The sequence below is a fragment of the Oryza sativa genome, chromosome 1 (genome assembly GCF_034140825.1).
Source record: "Oryza sativa Japonica Group chromosome 1, ASM3414082v1".
Lineage (NCBI taxonomy): Eukaryota > Viridiplantae > Streptophyta > Magnoliopsida > Poales > Poaceae > Oryza > Oryza sativa.
The window spans coordinates 27438476-27461345 of record NC_089035.1 but is presented as its reverse complement, the minus strand read 5'-3'; the positions used below and the strand labels follow the sequence as shown (position 1 = coordinate 27461345).

Genomic DNA, 22870 nt, shown 5'->3' with positions numbered 1-22870 from the left:
ACTGCATGGTAGATATGCATGCAAATAAGTGCTTTGATCATTATTCAGAGTAGTGAGTGCACTGGGTTAAGGCCCAGTTGTCTCTGTTCATTCAATCATCATTCATCAGCCTGTGTTTTTCGACAGGCCTGAGTTTTAGTACTTATAGCCTCCTGTAAACTCGTTTCTGTATTATAAATACCTATTTGCCTTCTCAATCCGACGGTAGCAATCCTGCCTTTCGTTGAGAAAGGAGAAAAAACACAGTTGCAGCTGTTTCTAACCCTCTCAACCAAACCATTTCTTAGAAGAAAAATTAAGGACTGAATTTCATCTGAATATGGAAAACTGTCCACACATCTAGAACTCAGCTTAAAACAATAATGTTCTGCTACCCATTTTCTACTGAAGGGAACTCGCAGATTTTTTTTCCCTCTTTGGATGAAATAATCCTTGTACTAGTAAACCACACATTCAGAATTTCCATCTTTCCCGGACAAGGCAACACACGGCACACATGGCACATCTTGAACCAAGTTAAATTCGTCGACACCAGCGGCGTGATCTACGGTGCGTAGACCAACGCAACTGTGCGTGGCCACTTGCAACCCGTAGAGGACAAGGGCAAGTTGGATGGCCAGCCAAGATAGACTAGAGTGCACATCAAAATCTCGATTAATCCCCACGAAGTTGCAGTAATTCGGTGGCTACAAAGTTGGACACGAAGCACGAGCCTAAAGGGCTCAAATGGCCAAATGGTACGATGAAACTGGAAAGTGCAGGAGAAGATTCAAACACAATGAAATCGGGTACTTCATCCCTTTCTTCTTCTTTTTTTCTTCCCTATTTGTATTTCGTTTCTGTGTAAGCATCCAGAAAAGGAAACACCATGCCATTAACAATCTAAGAGATAAAAATAATTCCATGACTGCATACGCAGTGTTTCCCATTGTGTTCATCTAAAAACACTCACCTCATATATTATCTGGTCTGGATAAAAGTGAACAAGGTTAAGAGGGTGAGAAGCCAAAGGGTTTGTCTGTGACAGCTGATAAGAGCAGCAAGCAACAGGCGATTACTGCTTTCTTAACCAACAAAAAGGATTCCAAACCTGTAAGATAGGACACATCTGTCAAGCAATATCTATCTATCTATCTATCTATTATATTATTAAAACAACTTTGAAATGACGCACCATGTTCGTTGTGGGGGTTAGAAATTCCCACATTAATCGGAGAAAAAGAAAAAGAAAAGAAAAAGGAGAGTCCAAGTAGAAGTACAATTTAAAAATAGCTGAAATTCAAAATTAAAAATAAGCAATATTGAAAGAAGTTTCTATATAAGAACCCAATACGAGATTAATCAAAATTCGAAATAAAAATATAAAAATCCAAAATCAGAAAAGGAAAGGAGAGTCCAAGTAAAAAAAACAATTTAAAAATAGCTGAAATTCGGAATTAAAAATAAGGAATATTAAAATAAGTTTCCATATAAGAACCCAATACGAGATTAATCAAAAATCGAAATAAAAATAAAATAAAATCCAAAATTAAAAAAGAAAATGAGAGTCCAAGTAGGAATACAATTTAAAAATATCTGAAATTCGGAATTAAAAATAAGAAATATTAAAATAAGAGTCTATATAATAACTCAATACAAGATTAATTAAAATTCGGAATAAAAATAATTCCCACATTAATTGGAGAAAAATAAAAAAAGAAAAAGGAGAGTCCAAGTAGAAGTATAATTTAAAAATAACTGAAATTCGAAATTAAAAATAAGCAATATTGAAAGAAGAATCCAATACGAGATTAATTAAAAATTAGAATAAAAATAAAATAATATCTAAAACTAGAAAAAATAAAAGAGAGTTCAAATAGGAATACAATTTTGAAACAACTGAAATTGAAAATAAAAAATAAAAACATTAAAATAACACAATACGATATTAACTAAAATTTTTTAAAAAAATTCTGAAATTAGAAAATGAAAAATAAGATATCAATTAGGAATACAATTTATAAATAACTAAAATTTGTGATAAAAATAAAGATTATTGAAAGAAAAGACCATCTAAAACACATGACAAAATAAATTAAGTAACATGCCTATAAAGAAGTAGAGTGGTGGCGGTTGATATGAGATATAAAAATTGTTAATAAAACACCAAATAGAATCCTAATGACGATTAAAAGGAGAGACGTCAGGCAGGCCGTGAAGCAAATGAGTAAGACGATTGCCGGGACTTCTAGAAAGTAAAAAAAAATCAATTGATAATCATATTCAATTTTTAAAATTTCAATGATAATAAAAAGGAGAAGCAGCAGGCGGGGCGTATAAGAGTATAGTTGCAGAGCCGCCGACGGTTGACAGGACTTCTAGAAAATAAAAAATGAATTCCAACGACAGTTATGTTTGATTTTTAGAATCACAACAATAAAGAGTTGGCGGCGGACGGGCTGTAGAGGGGCATTGTAGCATCGTTTGATGGGACTTCTAAAAATTATAAAAAATAAAACTACAAGTCCAATTTTTAAAGGTTTTGAACTTCTAAAAAGTAAAAAAAAAACCAATGATAATCATGTTCGATTTTAAAATCTCAATGCCAATAAAGAAGGGAGGCAGCGGGCGAGCCGTAGAGGAGTACAATAGCAAAGCCATTGATGGTTTAGCGGGACTTCTAGAAAGTAAAAAATGAACCCAAACAATAATTATGTTCGATTTTTAAAATCTCAATGACAACAATGAGAAGAGACAGTGGACGGGCCGTAGAGTAGTATAATGTCAACGTTTGATGGGACATCTAGAAATGAAACCCAATATGACAATAAACTCTAAAAACTATAAAATCCAATTTTTAAAGGTTCCAAGAAGAATGAATGAAAATAGTGGTAGATCAAGCAAGCAAATAGAGAAGGAGATGACATAAGAGGTAGCAACTGGTGTGACTTTTAAAAACTATATAATTAGAAACACGAGGATGATAAGGTTTGGTCTTTCAAAGTCTTAAGACAATGAAATAGCTAGATAGCTATTTAATAAATTTTAAGTAAAATCATACTTAAAAAATATATGATTTTGTTTGGGTGCTAGCCGCGCAATTGCGAATTGAGCGGGCCACCCAGCTAGTTCTGATTAAAACAGCACGCAGAACTGGTAACAAATCAGAGACACGGTAAAGATTAACAAAGAAAAACAGCAGACGAATTGGCCCCATATCATGGTGCCATACCTAGAGTGAGCTAACCAGCTAAAACGTACGGCCAAAAGAAAAGAGAGAGAGAACATTGCAATCTGCAAGGCAACAAAACAAAATCATATGCAGAGCATGAGCGCGTGACACCATTCTGAGAAACGCTGAGACGGCTGAACTATTAATGTCACAACTGAGCACTACATACAGAGGAGCTGTGATGACGAGCTGGAATCTCATCAATGGCACCTCTGGCTCACACTTGCATCACGATGCAGAGTCACGGCGGTTTCAGGGATGGGCCAGCTCCTACAAGAGGAAACCTGGATTTGGCCCATGATGATTCTACAAAATCAGCTAGTAGTGACTGGTCAGTGTACAGACAAACGACTTTCAATCGCCTTGTACATCCAGTGTGCAAACTGTTCCGGAGCAGCAAACATCAGTGGTAGGCCCATCACTGATGAAGTATCACAAGAAACAAAACGCATACAGTTGAACTTGTCCCTTGAGACCGCAAAGGACAAAAATTTAGATATCACATACAGGAAGTTGCGCGATGAAAAGACATGTAACTTATGGCGCTGCAAAATTTATCTGTCTAGACATGCTGTAAGGACAATAGCTCATTCAGTTTATATGGACAGGTTCTAAGGCCTGCATCAAGCAAAGACATTGTATGCAGGTTTTGTCGAGGCAGTACATGGCTGAACTTGAGAATTCAGATAAATGTGATAAATAGCATAGATCTATGCATTGTTTTTAAAGAAAATAGAGGTACATTTGTAAACAGGCATTATTATAGAGAGAGAGAGAGAGATCAACATTCTAAAGATTAATTAATCCAATGAAAAGAGGCAAAGGAAATTGCATCCATCAGGACGAATGTGGGATGATAAGCAAAGGAGAGCACATTGCATGTGACGCAACAATCTAATGAAGCATGCATATATTCACAAAGACCAGGACTGCCAACCTGATTCCATTGGAAGGCATTACAATTAAGTGGTAATATCAAGCCGAGGTTCAAAGCAAAAGCCAGTGAAAAGCTGGAGAGGAAATCTTTTGCTCACAGGGCATTTTGCGGACCACTTCCACTGCTTCTGCTTCGTATCGAAAGCAAGCAAAGCAGTTGCACCATAGCTTTGGATGTAGACAAGGTCGTCTGTGCCACTGCTAGCAAATACATCATCAAACTCACCAAATCCTTGAAATAATTTATGAGGCATTCGACCTACCTCTTGCCATTGTTTTTTGTGAAGTTCCCATATTCCAATTCCTTTGATGATGTCAGGTCTGTTCTGTTTTGCAATCCCACCAACCAGAACCAGCTTCTCCCTCAAGTTAAGCAGACGTCCACAGGTGAGAGAGCAAGGTGCTGGGATCGACGATTGCATTAGTGACGCCTTAGAAGGCCCAGCAATAAGGTCATACATGATAATGCTATGACGCGGTTCAATATTACCAAGAATGCCTGTGGAGTGAATTAAACAGTACAATACTCCATCACATATCACGCTGTCATCACCCCCTCTCCAACCAATGAACACCTCCTCAACCGCAGTCACCCATGAACTACTCTGTGAGTCATACTTGTATAAAGAGAAATCCCATCGGACGTAATCCTCTGGAACTTGCTTGCATTTTGCCAATGTAATGGTGTAATTATGAGAGGAACGATCTACCTTTATGGCAATTGTGCTGTAGTCTGGAAACTTTGCACCAGGGGGCTCCAAAATTCTCTTACAATCTTTTGTGATAGGATTAGATACAGAAATGGCATTCCTGCTGTCATTGTCCATGAAACAAACTAATCCGCAAGAAGAAGAGACAAAGCAACTGCTCTTATCTATGCATGGAAGCTCTAAATCATACCATTTGCGGAGAATCGGGTCATATGCATACCCAGCAGCACTTTCATTAGAAGTGAACATAAAGTACCATGGCCTCTGAGGCAACATGTGGGTCCAAAGAAACCTGCTTGAGTAGATAATGTCATGCCATCTTTTGCAAACTGCTGTTGACCTTATCATGCTTACTATAGGTAAAAACGTGAAAATTCTCTCCAGGATATCATCAGGAACAACAGTGTCCAATGAAAGCAAAAATTCTTTGCCTTCATCGTTATCCTCGGAGACAATTCCGAAATTGAATGCAGAAATTCTAATGTGATCAATAGAAAGAGCTGTCCATGAAGAATTATCTTCCATGACATCAGTCATCAAGTGTGCTAGCATAGATGACCTGAATAAAAAAAAGTTATATTTATAGGACAGTTGCAAAGATCATTTACCTATAAATAAATAAATGGAAAATAAAACGAACATGGGATCATAAGCTAATTACATCAGTATATTATTTCAAGAAAAGCTCGGTTAATGTTTAACCACAGGAACAGGAAGTTACCATTGCCTATTGCAGACATACTAACACATGATATGTAAGTACATGATATCCTAAACCATTTTATTTCGAAAGCGCTCAAGCTATGTCAGTTACTATTGCAGCAGAACTCAATTACCATAATGTTAGTTCATCAATCTTCTGTGCTATCTGTAAATGGTTTGCATGCCGTGGCACAGTTGGAGCACATTATGTTCCTCCTAGTCTCCTACCCAAATGTTATAAGGAACAGATCATATAAAATATTTCCACGGGCCACCGTTTCTTCAAAAAAAATTTCCAGTTCAGCGGTATTTTCCGTGCGGTTTAATCCGTACAAAAAATCGTTTTCATATCAATCCACCGAATAAACTCTGAAATAAGATCATGCTGAACCGAACAGAACAAGCCGCAGCTACTCCAGTTAGTGATGGTACACCGAAATATTGCTGGTTTGCTTTTCCAAGCAGAGGCTCGCAGAATGTGCAGCGACGAAGCAATACATTATCAACAAATACCAAACGCACCGCCGTCACCCACAGTTACAGCGCATTAGAACAGCACGAGCAAGGCCATATCTTATCGAATCCCACATTTCTCACAAAGAAATAAAGTAACCGAGTTTTTTTTTTCTTCTTCTTCTAATTTTCTCAAATGGAAAAGGAATAGAGTAGGGGAGAATATTAAGTGCTCGTACTTGCACAAGCCTCCGCCGGCGACGTCTCCGGCCCCTCATCCTAGAGGGCAGAGGCGCTCCGTGCCCGTCGCCGCGCCGTCCATCGGAAGCGAGCTCCGAGCAGAACCTCCGACGGCGCCGACAGACGATGCTAACGCGGCGCAGGAAGATGCCGGAGGAGGGCACGAGGATGCTGCGAGGGGGCGGCGCGAAGGGAGAAGGCTCGTCGGCGGGCGGCGCCGTCGGTATTTGGTTGCGTAACCGGGGCGGCGGAGGGAGGCGAGGCGAGGCTACAGGCCGGGCTTCGAGAAGCAGAGGCCGTTCGGATTTATTTATAGTGCAAAAGGAAAGGTGGTGAGATGGCGATTGGTACACAATGTGTGATGTTGACATCCACGGTTAAGATTAACAAACCGAGAGAAAACGGCGGGGGCAGGATTAATTAGCCCTATCTATACCAATCTTTTTCACTTGGCTATATGTATGAATCATTGAATCGTTCTCTCTCTAAAAATAGTCTTACTAGTGTTACTCAGTATATATAGTCGGTCGTTACTAGCGATTGGAAATTTGGAATTGGAGATAAGGTTGGAATGTGGTTATTAGAAACAATTGTCCTTGTAGAGAAACGTTTAGAGTTTTTCGCCTAGCTCCACAGGGTGGTAGGCTAGCTGGCCTAAATTCGAAATCTCACCCCTTTTAATTATTTGATATTAGGTTCTTTCCTAATATTCGTGTTTTTTTTAACATTGTCCTTTTGAAATGTTTGTCACTTGATTTGGGTTTTACTCGTATTAGCTTTGAATTTTGACTATATAAGCAAAATGGCTGGAATGGCTCATTTCCTAAGGCTGCATTCGTTATTTTAGATTGGAAGAGATTTTCAGCCACACGCAAAATAAGAAAAACTTATTGTCAAATGATTAATTAAATAGTATTAACTATTACAAACATGAAAGATTAGATTTAATTAATGTTTAAAAACTTTTATATAAACTTGTTCAAGAAAAATACGTATCATTTAACCTTTTAAAAGTGTGTTTACGAAAAAAATGAGAAAGTTGTAATTGAAATTTGAATAAAATAACAAGCCATAAGTCTAGTTTATTTTTTTTTCAAAAAAATCCTCTTTTCTCATATACTCACTCTGTCTTCTAATATAAGAGATTTTAACATTTTACTTGCAAAAAATTGGAATTATTTTTTTGACTTACTTTATTATCCAAATTATTTTAAGCAAAACTTTTCGTTTTTTTAATATCTGTACAAATATTTTAAATAAAACGAATAATCAAATAGTGCAAGCAAAATGTCAGAATCTCTTATATTATGGAATGGGTGGAGGGAGTATGTGGTCAGAACCGATTAGATAACTCGTTCCGTCCCCTCTAGCTCATCCCCGCAATGCATCGCACTCCTCGTCGATACCGTACTCCCTCGTACCCGGCAACACCAACGGACAATGTACCCGAGCGTACACGACTCGGTCCCCCTCCCCCGGCCCGGCCGTGCCCCCGCGCACCGATCGATGCGCCGAGTCGAACACGTCGCGACTCACGAGCGAGCGACTCCCCCCGCCGCAGCCCGCAACTGCACACCGCAACCACACCTCCCGCGCGCGCGACCCGGCGACCCGAGCCGCGCGTCGATCTGCATCTGCATGTGCTGCCGCTGCGGCAGCGGCCGGAGCTAGTCACTCGGATCCTAGAGCGAGCGGAGGTTGCGACTCCTCCACAGCCGGGGGGGGGGGGGGGGGGGATAGTAGGCGCGTGGTGTGGGTGTGGTAGCGGCAGCGGCGCGAACGAAAGCAACGTGCCATGCCGTGCAGTGCCGCGTCCGTCCTCTCGACCGCGCGCGTCTCGATGGACCATCCTACGGCGCGCGGCGGGCGGCACGCTCGGTTTCGTCCCACACCGCTGTCCGCCCCCCCCCCCCCTCCCCCCCCCCGCGTAGGCGTAGCATGCAGTGCGGTGCAGCGTCTCAGCGCAGGCAGGCCAGCCACGCCATGGCGCGCGCCGTGGCGAGAGGGGCCCCCCCGGCGGCCGGGCCGAGCCGACCCCCTCTCTCTCTAGCTCTGCCCTGCCTCCTCTGCATGCCGCGCCGCTGTCTGTCTCGCTGGCTGGCTGGCCACCTAGTTAGCTGCTACCTCTACGGCTCTACAGCTAGCTAGCTGCCTCCTGCCCCCTCCTGCTGCCTGGCCTGATGGCCGTGGCCGATGCCGATACACCCCGCGCTCGCCGTGCGTCATCGTAGCAGCACGGGATCACGGTCACATATGCATGCGCCCGCGCGCCTCGGTTTAGCAGTTCCATGCTATTTTGGCCGGCCCCCTTTTTTCCGGTCGAGGCACGTACTGTACTGTACTACGCGCTCGCTCTCTCTCTCTCTCTTTCCCGTCCTTCCTCACATGGTCGACCCGTCGCCCTCTCACTGTGCTGGTCCTGCACGCCGTTTTCGCTGCTCCCCGGCGAAATTTTGTTTTGCGCGTCGTGTACACTCCATATGCGTGTACGGTGTAATGGCACGTGAAAAATTTCTCTGGAGCACCGGATATATATATATATCCAGATGCACTGGTCGACGGGCTCGATTATTATTACACAGGGAATAATAAAAAAAAACGAGGATGGATGCATGCATATGAATGCATCGCACGTCGTGGCACACGGGTTTTTTTTGTATCGGTCCGTGGGGGCTCACTCACTCACACGCTCGATTTCTTTTGCCTTTGCTTGTTGTTTCTTCTTCCTCCTCCTCCTCACTTTGAGTGTCAAAAAAAAAATACTAGTACATGAGTGAGCTTAAAGTCGAAGCAATCACAAGGGAGGCGTGCATCAGTACATGCATGCTAGCAACCGAGATACAGGCTTACCGACACTTGGTCCTCCAGGATGCAAACAACAAAGTTCATAGCTCGATAGATTGACTTTTCTCTCTCTCTCTTTCTTTCCTTTTTGCTTTTAGATACGTTGAATGGAGATCGAGCATATGCTCCTGAAAATGACTAAACAGCTCAGTCCAACGGAACAAATAACCACATAACCTCGCACTGAGGACAGTTTGCGCATCTACTACATTCAAGTTACACAGATATACTACTGTATGTCAACTTGCCAAGGCATTGATTCTGAAAATAAATGTAAAGGAAAGTTCAACGCGACGAGCCCGACGCATGCAGATGCTCCACGGTGTGTGTGTGTGTCACTCTCTGAACGCCAACACAGTAACTAGCTGGACGCCTGGAGAGCTAAAAACAGTGACCTCTCAGCTGCCTGCCTCACTTATCTCTGTTTCAGACTAACAATGGAACCTTGCTTGTCCTGAAGACATGAGGCCCAGCTTTAGGTGCACACTACACTGTGGTTGTGTTTAGTTTTATGTGTGTAAAATTTTTAAATATATGAATACACATTTAAAGTATTAAACATAGACTAATAATAAAACAAATTACAGATTTCGCCTGCTGCAAGACGAATTTATTAAACCCAATTAATCTGTCATTAGCAAATATTTACTGTAGCATCATATTGTTAAATCATGACGTAATTAGACTTAAAAGATTCGTCTCGTAATTTACATGCAAACTGTGTAATTGATGTTTTTGTTAAAAAAATTTTATCTAAACAAGGCTTATAAAGCTAGTACGGACGGGCAGCGAGGTGTCAGGGCACAGGCAATCATCGCAGAAAATTAAAGATTATGTGTAAACAGGCAAGCACGGTGTTTCCAAGTTGAGCACTTGAGCATCCGGTACGCGGAAGGGAGAAAGCCAATACCGGGTGGATTTTCTCATGAACGTCGCGACCTATTTATTCGGCGCGTCAAAAGATCAATGTTGATATCGATCAATCGGCCAAGGCCAAAGGAGACGACCACGTAGCCACGTAGGAGTAAAAAGCAACGAGGCGGCGTCGCGGCGATACTTTCGTCTGCTCAACTGTCGGAAAGGGTGCAAGGCAAATACTCCCTCTATTCCAAATTTATAATGTCGTTGATTTTTTACATAACATTTAATCACTCATCTTCAAAGTGTGAAAACAAGCTAAATGTTAAAACCTCGTAAAAATCGTATCTGAAAGTTTCATAAATAAACGAAGTTGAGTTTGGAGCTGGGATTTGGTGAGAATGTATTTCATATCTACACCCATCTCTAGTATTTTTTTCATGAATTTACTAAACTTTTAAGTATGATTTTCATGAGTTTCCAACACTTAGCTCATTTCATCGGATATGTCCCTATTTATTTTATTGTGAATTATTTTATCATCAAATAAAATACAAACTTAACTTATTCTTTAAACATATTTATATTAATTTTTTAATAAGACGAATGATCAAATATTATACGAAAAGTAAACCATATCATATATTTTGAAATGAATATTTTGAAATGAAGATGGTATGAACAAATGAGTACGGAATGTCTGAATCACTGACCCCTAGTAGAACAGTTGTGGTCGGGTAGCTTTGGCTAGGTGTATATTAAGGCTGCGTTCGCTTGGGTGTGATATAGGGTGAGAAAGCACCTCGTTTTCCACGCGCACGCTTCCCAAACTATTAAACGGTGTATTTTTTATAAAAATTTTCTATAGAAAAGTTGCTTTAAAAAATCATATTAATTCATTTTTGAAATTTAAAATAGTTAATACTCAATTAATCATGCGCTAATGGCTCACCTCGTTTTGCGTATCTTCCCAATCTCCCCAATCTCTTTCTTCTCAAACACACCCTAAATCAGCCCGGTTGCTCATCTATTCTCTTCGTCCCATAAAAAATAAACATATGACCGGATGTGATATATTTTAGTACGATAAATATGTACATATGTATATCTACTATGATGAATCTGGACATATGTATGTCTAGATTCGTAGTATTAGAATATGTCACATCTAGTACTAGATTGATTTTTTATGGGACGGAGAGATTACCTTGTACTGTGACTGTTTTTAGCTAGCAATGATACCCTTTGTGATTGTATATAAGCAGAATGTAGGGACACCCACACCCTATGAAGCTACCAGTCTACTTTACAAACTTTGGAGTTTTTCCCTCCGTGTCCCACGATATAGAAATGTAAGCATCAGATGAGATATTTCATAGCACAATGAATCAGGACATTCCTTGTTCAGATTTATTGTACTATGAAATGTCATATCTGGTTCTAGATTTTTATATTATGGAATGAAGAAAATAATAAAATGATCACTGTCCAATTCATTGTAATATAAAATATCATATCTGGTTCTAGATTTTTATATTATAGAACGGAGGGAGTAATAAAATGAACGTGCATCCTCTATACGGTATTGCCGATACATTTGACTGTCCGAAACTTTAGCACCTGTGAGCATATGAACTTCTAAGGAAGAAACACAATCAACCGTCACATAATCTCTCTCTCTCTCTCTCTCTCTATATATATATATATATATATATATATATATATATATATATATATATATATATATATATATAAACTCGAGTACGTTGCAAGGCATCAGGAACTTTAAGTACATCTTTCTTGATATGCACAAGGCATGAAACCACCACGACGAATTTACCTTGAAACATGGGAGGTGGTGGAGAGCAAAAGACTCCGGGGGCAGTGTGAGTGAGTGGCGAGGCCACTAGAGGCGGCTGCCTCCTTGTGCTTCTTCCCCTTGGACATCTACCACCGCACCTAGCAATGCCACATACCTACCAGGAAAAGCAGCGCATATGCATTGCTTTGCTTGCCACATTTGCGCTATTCTTTCCACTTGTGGCATCACACAGAATTCGCATCACTTGTCCTTGAAACATTTTCAACTCAACGAAGCTCCTCTCTTCTATGAGATGCCCGCAAAGCAACAGTGGTTATCTTTTGCTATGCTCCATGGAATCTAGTACATATATACCGTATATGCAAACGCATCAAAAGAAAAGGAACCTAGAAAGGACAAGTAGACCTCTAACATGGCGTGTTTAGCAAATGGGCAGCATCTAAAACAATAGGATCCAACCAATATGCCCCGAGTGTGCAATGGAATATTGGAACAATTTGTGAGGTTCTTGGAGCTCGCGCCGTCGAAGAAATCTTCTCCAACATTGCACTTGAAAAGCTGCAAAGACAGAGAAAAAAAAAAGAAGTGGGCTGGTTCTTCCGGTAAAGGAGAGGGAACGAATGGGATCCAAATCAACCAGTTGGGGCGTAGAAAAAAAAGAAGAAAGAATTCAGGCAATCAAAGGATCGACCAGGAAAAAGACGGCATGTTACGTCGGTGGCGCAACTTGAATCAGGATTGTGTGGATCGCAATTGGAAGAAGGGGGAGATGGAAAAGTCCTGGAAAAAACAAAGGAGATGGTACATGGTTGTATGTGGCCATTGATGTGAGGTCACAATCGTCAAGTACTTCTTTATGGCCTCTTTTTGGAGAATTATGCAGTGTCCAATAAGCGCAATAAGCAAAGGAACAGCGAGTTCCACGTAAATCTGACGGCCGCAAGTGGCCCTTTCCAGTTCTGAACTGTCAAACAGTTTACCCTAGTCGATAAGTCATTGTAAAGCAATATGAGTGAACAGGAAAACAATTATACGAGGGAACAGGCTAAATCGGAACATAGGATCCTACCATAGAAAGCAGGCAGATTTTGGAGAGCAGAAATCGCACATATGACCCAACTGATGGAAACTATAATAACGACTTTAGAATGGAGGATGGCGATGGTGATGGTGAAGAAACCACCATTTAGGTGTACAGTGAAAATGGCATCTTTGATAGTTTTGGTGGCAGCACGTCATACAGGATCATAAGTACTGTAGCACAGCTCTTGACAAAAAAATATATACTCAATAGTCGAGGTACAGAAAAAAAAATTAAAAAATGTGCCAAAACCCAAAAAAAGCCGACAAACTATCCTGACAAAACTATTAAAACATGTGATCTTCAAATGACCTAACATCATGAGTTTATTGCTTGCTATCCCCTTGCTGGATACTTGAATCATCAAAGTCAAGAAGGCAGATGGTTTTTCAGAATCTGAATATTGTTTTGTCATTTTCAAGTGACACGGCACATAATGCTTTACATCAGAACCAAGAGGATTGTTTATATAGAAAGCATCCACTAATCACATAGAAATAGTCCACAAATTATTGTCAAAGATATCAAAACTACATTGAAATGCTCAAAAGTTTGACGCTATAGTTCATTGAATTACCGTTTGCTAAAAAATATATAAAATACCAAGATGGAAAGGGCTGTCAAAACGGTTAAAAAATCACTGTACATGTATAGTCCACCCAATGCTTAGATCGTAAGGTCACAATATGAGCTTTGGATATCCTCCAGACAATTTTATAATACAGCACTTTATCTCTCAGTGCTTCACCAAATCTGCCTTGATCCTACAATGGAACTTTGGAAGCATTAAGAATCACTAACAATTTAAGCAAGTATACCATTTGGTTTTTAGAAGATAACTTAACATTGCAGTCTGCAGATACTTTTCCATGAGTTGTCAATTAACCAAAACTGTCTTTATCTTACTCCGATACATCGAAAAGGAACATGGACATTTGTAAGATAGAAAACGAGGAAGCACGTAATTTCAGAATCAATGCAAAGAAAATTGGTAATACAAAAGCCAAATACAACAAAGTTACAATTAGATGTCCCACGATATCAGCAGACTACAAAGCCCCAGAAGCCTAGGCTATGAAAAAAAAAGCCACAAACAGGCTCGAGACATAAATAGTCACAGGCTAAAGAAACTATTTCGAATTTGGGCCCTAAACATGGCCTGCAAGATTTTAACCCAGTCCATAAAGCATTCCTATACAATACTATCAGATTTTGCAGTTCAGATTGTAAACTTAGAAGGAAACAATATCAACTACATTCAGGGGATAGTAATTAGCTACAACAGTACAAGTGATGTTTATTCCCTGCATTCAATCACTGACTTGGACAAAAAACTGTTGGACACTTGGAACCATCACATGCCAAATCATCATAAAGAAGCTTTGTGTGTTAAGAATTATGACATAAACTATAAAAGAACGTGCAAATCAGTTAAACCCAGTAAACATATCTCAACAAAAGAATACAAACAAAGTTACAGAAATTAAGCTGATAGTTGTGACTTGTGAGAGAACCAGATGGCATTCATAGCATCATCCTGAACTTAATCTGCCACTTGCATCTTCAACCTTTTAAGACTTATTGTCCTTTGCAACAAATATGGTAACTAATATGATATCCACATAAAAAAGCTCACACTAATCATTCCAAAACACTTGACTTTTCAAAAGTCAAACCAAGTACAGAGTAGTTAGTACTGATATCATTTTTTGTTCTCAGAAAAGAAGGGAAAACAAATCACTATGGACTTGTTTGCATCAGGCCTTTAGTGCACTAATCCTCTGGTTCTACCATTGAAGTATCTTTCTGCTTATTAATCTTCCCAGCACTATTATAATAATAATCATTTGTTCATTTTATGTTTCATTAAGGGATCATTCAGAATAATTCAAAGGCCATTAAGGCTTGAGAACTATCCCACAGAGCTAGTCTGTAAAAAAAAAACCATAGAATACTGTTCTATGCATGCTGATCAATCATTAATGTGTGATCTTTCCTCTAAACCAAACAATCACACCTTTCAAACTAAATCTAAGATTAAGTACTTTTGATCACTGAATATGAATTAAAATTATCAATAGTCCCTCAGATTAAACTAAAGGTTCAACTGTTACTAAATTCCACATGACCACAGAAGACATTAATTAGAAGCAGTGAAATGATAGATATATGTCTAGTTATTATGAATTGTCTGTACATAACATAATTCATCAGGTAAAGTGTAAGACAAACATGAATACCCATGTACGGCCAAGTTAACCTTAAAGAACAGTGGCTACATATTTCACATGAAAATACTTGAAAATAATATGATGTCATTAAAACTTTTCACAACATCTAAGTTTGCAATGCTACTACAAATCAACCCAGGCAACAATTTTGCAATGCAGCTGCAGCATCAAGAAAGCAAACAGCCCCAGGAATAATCCAATTTGACAATTCTTCACAATAGCACTATCACCGATAAATTTGATATTGAGCAACAAGAAAATATCCACATATGCCATTAAGATGAGTGGAAATACTCAGGCATTCAGGCTTATATTGCTTCAAACGAAATCTTCAAACCTTAAATTGAGGTTCTTTGAGCATAGCAGATAACAAAATGATTCCGCGCTATTCATTGTGGCACTATAATTCTATAATTCCATTGATTCACACAAAAAAGAATCAGTGAGACATATTTGCAGTAACAACAATAGATGCTATAATACAACTCAGCACTATATCCTCATGGTTAAGAAACTAATTTTCCACAACAAGAAGAAACAGGCTATCTCCACAAGGAATCAACTGAAAGAACCGAACCTATTAAATGCCTGGACTCCTCAATGGCGAGGGCTCTGTCTGGTAATGCCAACTCCGCCGGAGAAGATGCTAGCAAAGGCCTGCAGGTTCTCGTCAGAGGGGCTTATGTGGATCTTTCTTGGTAATGGTAGGATACAAGGCCCGCAAAACACCACCCCGCCCATCTCTCTCAACTCCTCACGCTCCTCATCGCTCCGATCATCTGCGCCATTGTTCAGCTTCACCGCAACGTCCAGCTTGTCAGCGCACTTCTTGTTCGGCTTGGCTGCAATCTGCTGCTTCTTGGTCGTAAGAACCGTCGGAGAGGGTGGGGGCGTCGGAAACGAGCGGTTGAGGACGCGGAGCACGCGGCCTGCTGGGATGGGCGCCGTGGAGAGGCCGCTGAGGGAGACGGCGGGGGATGAGCGGAGAGCGTGGGCAGCTGCCGGGGACGGCGGCGCGGCGACGAGACTGGCCGCCACGTTAAGGAGGCCGTGGACGCGGCCGGAGGGGCGGCGCACACCGACGGCGAACATCGACGGGGACCCGACGGGCCGGGACAGGAGGCCGTGGTCGCCGAGCAGGAACCGGGCGGAGCCGACCAGGGAGTCCCCCCCGATGTGCCAGCCGCCGGCGGGCGCGGCGTAGATCTCGACGGTGACGGCGGCGCGGGAGTCGTCGGCGAGCGCGGCCTCGTGGACGCGGAAGAGGAGGCGCTCGTGCCACTCCGGGTCGACCCCGCCCGCGCGGTCCGGCCGCGTCTGGAGCCTGCGCGCCGCGTCCACCCACGCCACGGCGTACGCCTGCAGCAGCCGCCGCCGCAGGCCGGAGGGAGGCTTCAGCCCCTGCGCGGAGATGAGGGTGACCTCCAGAATCCGCTCGCCCTCGGGGAGCGCCAGCCCGGCCTCCTCGTCCGGCGCCGCCTCCATCATCGCCGCCCAAGCGGCGTAGGGTTTCTTGGTCGGCGCCTCCGCGCTCCGATTTGGGGGGTGGGGGTTTTCCGCGCCTCTCCCGTTTCGTCCGTTTCCCAGAGAGGGATTTGAACGGACGGATGGATTGCTACTGGCCATTGACCGATCGAGGGTCACAAATAAACCCCGCCAGATTGAAAGCGTTTGACAGCTGCACGAAAAATTCTCAAATAAAAAGGAGGGTATTCCAAAAAATTCAATCACATTGCATCTCACACACGCCACAAGCCAATGGCTGTGTTCAGTTCCACGCTAAAATTAGAAGTTTGAAGAAATTAGAACGATGTGACGGAAAAGTTGAAAGTTTGTGTGTGTAAGAAAATTCGATACGACAGAAAAGTTTAAAATTTGAAGAAAAAAAAGTTAGAATCTAAACAAGGCCAATAAGAAGATGGTACTCGGATCTAAATGGGGGAGTTCACAACTATGGGGGTGTTTAGGAGAGAGGGGCTAAACCCCCTATATATGCTCTACTCTATCTATCTAACGTGAGTTCTAATATAAGTATAGTATTTCTAGTTAGTGGCAGAATCAGCCAATTAGGACCTGGCAATCCTATGCAGCTGCATAAACACCATGGTTTGAATCAATAGTGTAGTTGCTTTGCTCCGTAAGTCTGTGTTCTTTGCTCAATGTTCCTGTCGGTGATATGGGACCGGGAGTATCATGACCAGAGGCTTGAGGTAGACGCAATCGCCCGCGTGGCCTGGCACCTTCGGGGACGTCGGGCCCGAGGGTGAGGTGTCCGCCCTCCTCCTGATTTCCCCCGAGGGGGGGTCGGGTTACGCTTGCCCCGGCCCCGAGGGCCGAGGCACCCCGACCCCTTAAAGAAGTCTGCGCCACATATATGGGATAAGTGAGCACAGCTGTGCTCACCTAACAGCATTTATTACAGTCTGGTCAAGCGTGTCACGCTGCATGTAACGCAGTACAGCACGCTCTTTTATCCGGTCTGTGACCAGTCACAGACCGGTCAGATCAAGGGTTAGGTGGCGACTGGCGGTCTGACGCACGCCTTGCCCCATCCCGTCAAGACGAAAGCCTCTAGGCAACTCGTCTCAAGCCGGAGCTAGCGTGTTATCTCTTAGAGATGGCACGTTAGCCCTGGTTAGATTTATACCAGGCTTTATCCTAACCATTACAGGCAAGGTGTTACACGAAGAAGGGCAAACATGCATCTTGTTAAACTGACACATGGTGGACAAGAATGACCAGTCTGACACTGGTCGCGTCAGCAACGGGCAGCCACGATCCCACGTTGCGCCCGTCTCCGCCGGGAGTGGAGGTAGGTGTGGGCTGTCCCATCGAAGTGTCATTCGGATGGAAACCGTACCGATCTCCGCCCATTAAAGAGAAAAAGAACAGTCCAGTTTGGAAAGAGAAAGGTGCATGTGGTATCCCCTTGAGATATAAAAGGAGGACCTTGCCCATTTAGAGGGGGGATTTTTTTCCCGGATTGAAAGCTGAGAACGGGGGAGAAGTCAGCGGACACTTTGTAGCTCGTTCATACACAGATCCACCAAAACACAGGAGTAGGGTATTACGCTTCGCGGCGGCCCGAACCTGTATACATCGTCGTGTCTCGTGTGTCTTGCCGACGAGTAATCTGACCACATACAGAGAGAGTGAGAGCTTGAGATTTCACCCTAAGCCCCCGGCCGAACTGGCAAAGGGGGGCCTGCGCGGTCTCCCGGTGAGGAGCCACGAGCTCCGTCATCTGGCGCGCCAGGTAGGGGGCTCAGCGTGTGCTTTCAGAGCTCTCAGACTCTTCCGTGTGCCCCAAGTTTTTCTTGTTCAGCCTAATGGCCGAGCAAGGAAAAACGCACGACCTCTCGCCGAGTGTGAGCGGCGACGACGGGGAGCCGAATCCACGCCGTCGAGCTCGTACTCCTCCACCTCCTCCGCGCCAAAGCCCTAAGCAGGGGGAGGCGCTTGAGAGGGTCGACAAGTCCGCAGCGTCACCGGCCGCAGGTGATGCAGGAGAACGGCGAGACGGGGAGCGTCGCCTCCTCGTCTACGGCGACGGCAGCACGCCTCAGGGTGCGCTTCAAGCTGCTGGCGCGCTCCTACGACACCCGCCTGTCGTCCATGACCCGGAGTCTCCAGCCCAACGATGGCTGGAAGACGTGGCCAACTTGGTCATGACGGCACAGCAGCGCCTGGGTGCTGGTGGACGGTCCGCCACCACCACCAAGACCTCCGGCGCCGCTACCACCGGCTCCGTATCATCAAGGCGGAGGGCGCGGCGAGTGGCGGCGGCTGCACGTCATTCGGCTGCCACTCCCTCGTCTACACCGTCGACTCGGGAGGATCAGCATGGGGAGCCGGATGCCCGCCTCAACATCGGGCGCCGGTGTAATAGCCGGCGTACTCCCCGTGCAACGGAGGGAGCCTCCTCGTCCAGAGTGTCACCTCGACATGGACGTGAAGATCAGCCCTCCGTGCCCCCGGCCGGTGGTGTTGGCTGTAGAGCCTTTGTGGCGAGTCTTCGGAACGTCCGTTGGCCCCCAAGGTTCCGGCCCACCATCACCGAGAAGTACGACGGGAGCGTCAACCCCACCGAGTTTCTCCAGGTCTATACGACCGGGATTGAGGCCGCTGGGGGTGACGACAGGGTCATGGCGAACTTCTTTCCCATGGCCCTAAAAGGACAGGCGCGGGGTTGGCTAATGAACCTGCCACCCGCGTCGGTCCACTCCTGGGAAGATTTGTGCCAACAGTTCACCATGAACTTCCAAGGCACGTATCCGCGCCCAGGCGAAGAAGCGGACTTGCATGCAGTACAGCGAGGCGATGATGAGTCGCTTCGCTCGTACATTCAGCGGTTTTGCCAAGTCCGCAATACTATACCATGCATCCCTGCACACGCGGTGATCTACGCGTTCAGGGGGGGCGTGCGGCACAACCGCATGCTCGAAAAGATCGCTTCCAAAGAGCCCCAGACTACCGCGGAGCTTTTTCAGCTCGCGGACCGAGTGGCTCGTAAGGAGGAAGCGTGGACCTGGAACTCCTCCGGTTCCGGAGTGGCAGCTTCGGCCGCCCCCGGATCCGCCGCTCAGACAGGGCGGCGTGATAGGAGGAGGAAGAAGAGGACGGACCGTTCCGGCGACGAGGGTCATGTCCTCGCCGTCGAGGGCGCTCCGCGGGCCACCCGAAAGGGGAGGCCTGCGAGCGACAAAAAGAAAGAGGCCGGAACTCCCGGCAGGGAGCGCCCCGCCGGCAGGTGGTGCTCCGTCCACAACACCTCCCTCCACGATCTCGCGGACTGTCGTGCAGTCAAAAACCTGGCTGAGCGAACGAGGAAGTGGGAGGAGGACAGGAGGCAGGAACGCCGTGAGGGCAAGTCCCCGGTGGTTCCATCCGGCAAACGGCGAGGTGAGGCCAAGCAGAAGGCCCCCGCTGTTGACATCGATGATGGTGATGATGACCTAGGTTTCCAAGAACCTGGGGCCACCATTGCCACCGTCGATGGAGGAGCGTGTGCTCACGTCTCTCGCCGGAGCTTCAAGGCTATGAAACGAGAGCTTCTGGCCATGGCCCCTACCCATGAGGCGATGCGTCGGGCGCGGTGGTCGGAGGTCGCTCTCACTTTCGACCAGACTGACCACCCACCGTGCATTGCCCGGGGAGGGCAGGTTGCGATGGTGGTTTCCCCCACCATCTGCAACGTGAAGTTGGGACGTGTCCTCATAGATGGAGGAGCGGCTCTCAACATCCTTTCCCCCGCGGCCTTTGATGCTATCAAGGCCCCGGGGATGGTGCTCCAGCCGTCTCAACCGATCATCGGTGTGACGCCGGGGCACACGTGGCCATTAGGTCACATTGACCTACCGGTCACCTTCGGTGGACCCGCCAACTTCCGCACGGAGCGGGTGAGCTTCGATGTGGCGGACCTCAGTCTGCCCTACAACGCGGTCCTAGGGAGACCCGCGTTGGTGAAGTTCATGGCGGCGGTCCACTACGCCTACCTCCAGATGAAGATGCCGGGCCCTGGTGGCCCCATCTCTGTCCGTGGCGACCTTAAAGTCGCGCTTGCTTGCATTGAGCAGCGCGCGGACCGCCTCGCTGCTGCGTCCAAGCCCGAGGGTGGTGACGAGAGGCTTGGCCCTTCTGCCCCCACCGCCCCGAGGCAGCGGATGGCCACTTGCGACGAGGTCCCGGTCAAGGAGGTTGCCTTGGGCGACGGCCCATCCAAGACCACACGGATCGGTGGTTTTCTGGATGGCAAATAGGAAGACGCGCTCGTCTCCTTCCTGCGGGCAAACGCTGACGTCTTCGCATGGAGACCAGCGGACATGCCCGGGGTCCCCAGGGAGGTGATTGAGCACCGTCTCGCCGTGCGGCCGGGCGCAAGGCCGGTCCGGCAGAAAGTGCGGCGGCAAGCCCCGGAACGTCAAGCTTTCATCCGCGAGGAGGTGGCTAGACTTTTGGAGGCCGGGTTCATTCGTGAGGTCATCCACCCGGAGTGGCTGGCGAACCCGGTGGTCGTTCCCAAGGCGAACGGCAAGCTTCGGATGTGCATCGACTACACCGACCTTAACAAGGCATGTCCTAAGGATCCTTACCCCCTGCCTCGCATAGATCAGATCGTCGACTCCACTGCGGGGTGCGACCTTTTGTGTTTTCTAGATGCATACTCTGGTTACCATCAGATTCGCATGGCTAGGGAGGATGAGGAAAAAACTGCGTTCATTACCCCCGTAGGAACCTATTGTTATACATCAATGCCCTTCGGGTTAAAGAATGCAGGTCCTACTTTTCAGCGTACTACTCGAATTTCTTTGGGTAGTCAAATAGGACGTAATGTTGAGGCGTATGTCGATGACTTGGTTGTAAAAACACGCAACCAAGAGACCTTACTTTCAGATCTAGCGGAAACTTTTGAGAATCTCCGCTCCGCCCGCATAAAACTGAACCCCGATAAGTGTGTGTTTGGTGTACCTGCGGGTAAGCTTCTCGGGTTCTTGGTCTCTGCCCGAGGCATTGAGGCCAACCCCGAGAAGATTCGAGCTATCGAGCGGATGCGCCCCCCCAGCAAACTTAGGGACGTGCAATGCGTCACCGGTTGCATGGCCGCCCTAAGTCGTTTCATATCAAGGCTGGGAGAGAAGGCGCTACCCTTGTTTAAGCTCCTCAAGCGCTCGGGGCCGTTCACTTGGACGGAGGAAGCTGAAAATGCCCTCGCCCAGTTGAAGGCGTATCTTAGCTCTCCTCCGGTTCTAGTCGCCCCGGAGCCAAATGAGTCCCTGCTACTTTACTTAGCGGCGACCCCCCAAGTAGTTAGTGCAGCGTTGGTTGTGGAGCGCGATGAGGACAATCCTCATTCTGCGCACCCCCGCTCTGTGCCGACTTGGCCCGGGAGCAGGCAGGGAGGAGAGGCCCCCGAGTCGAACGGTGGCCTAAGGCCCCCGACGACCGGAGGCGGCCCTCCACCCGCTTGTCAAACGGTGCTGGGTGCCCCCGACCCTCAGGAAGGCCCCGAGGCCACTGAGGGAAGGCTGCACTTAAAGCCCTTTGGCCCCGAGGCTAACCCTGTGCTGACTCGACCCGGGAAAGAGCAGGGAGAAGAGGCCCCCGAGCCGAACGGAGGCCAGAGGCCCCTGACGACCGGAGTTGGCCCTTTGCCCGCTTGTCCGACGATGCCAGGAGTCCCCGACCCCCAGGACGGCCCCGAGGCCACTGTGGGAGGGCCGCTCCTGTCATCCTCCGACCCCGAGGTCATCAGCGCAGAAGACGAGTGCGCCCCGAGGGGCCACTTGGACGAAGAACGCCCCGGGGGTACGGCCCCTAACGAGGAGGATCGGCCCCGCCGAAAGGTGCAGCGGCCTGTCTACTTTGTTAGTGAGGCCCTCCGGGACGCCAAGACCCGATACCCACAGGCCCAGAAGATGCTTTACGCTATTCTGATGGCCTCAAGGAAACTGCGCCATTATTTCCAGGCGCATCGGGTCACTGTGGTTACGTCTTACCCCCTCGGTCAAATCTTGCATAATCGAGAGGGTACAGGACGAGTGGTAAAATGGGCAATCGAGCTTTCTGAGTTCGATCTGCACTTTGAACCACGCCACGCTATCAAGAGCCAGGCCCTCGCCGATTTTGTGGCAGAGTGGACCCCGGCTCCAGAGACCGTCTCAATGCCCGAGGCCAGCACGAACCCCTCACAGCTGCCTCACGCCGCCCACTGGGTGATGCAATTCGACGGTTCTCTGTCTCTTCAGGGCGCCGGTGCAGGGGTCACGTTGACCTCTCCGAACG

At 46.1% G+C, this 22870-nt stretch overlaps 2 protein-coding genes across 2 annotated transcripts; both read right to left on the bottom strand.

Moving 5' to 3' along the window:
- Positions 1–3902: 3902 nt before the first annotated feature.
- Positions 3903–6536, bottom strand: LOC4327169 (F-box/kelch-repeat protein At3g61590). The gene is made up of 2 exons (XM_015774638.3): positions 6252–6536; positions 3903–5416 (listed from the first exon to the last, which is right to left on the bottom strand). The coding sequence occupies exon 2, from the start codon at positions 5407–5409 to the stop codon at positions 4174–4176; it is 1236 nt and encodes a 411-aa protein (XP_015630124.1). The 5' UTR covers positions 5410–5416; positions 6252–6536; the 3' UTR covers positions 3903–4173.
- Positions 6537–15455: 8919 nt separating this feature from the next.
- Positions 15456–16657, bottom strand: LOC4327168 (uncharacterized). The gene has a single exon (XM_015780076.3). The coding sequence runs from the start codon at positions 16574–16576 to the stop codon at positions 15686–15688; it is 891 nt and encodes a 296-aa protein (XP_015635562.3). The 5' UTR covers positions 16577–16657; the 3' UTR covers positions 15456–15685.
- Positions 16658–22870: the final 6213 nt, after the last annotated feature.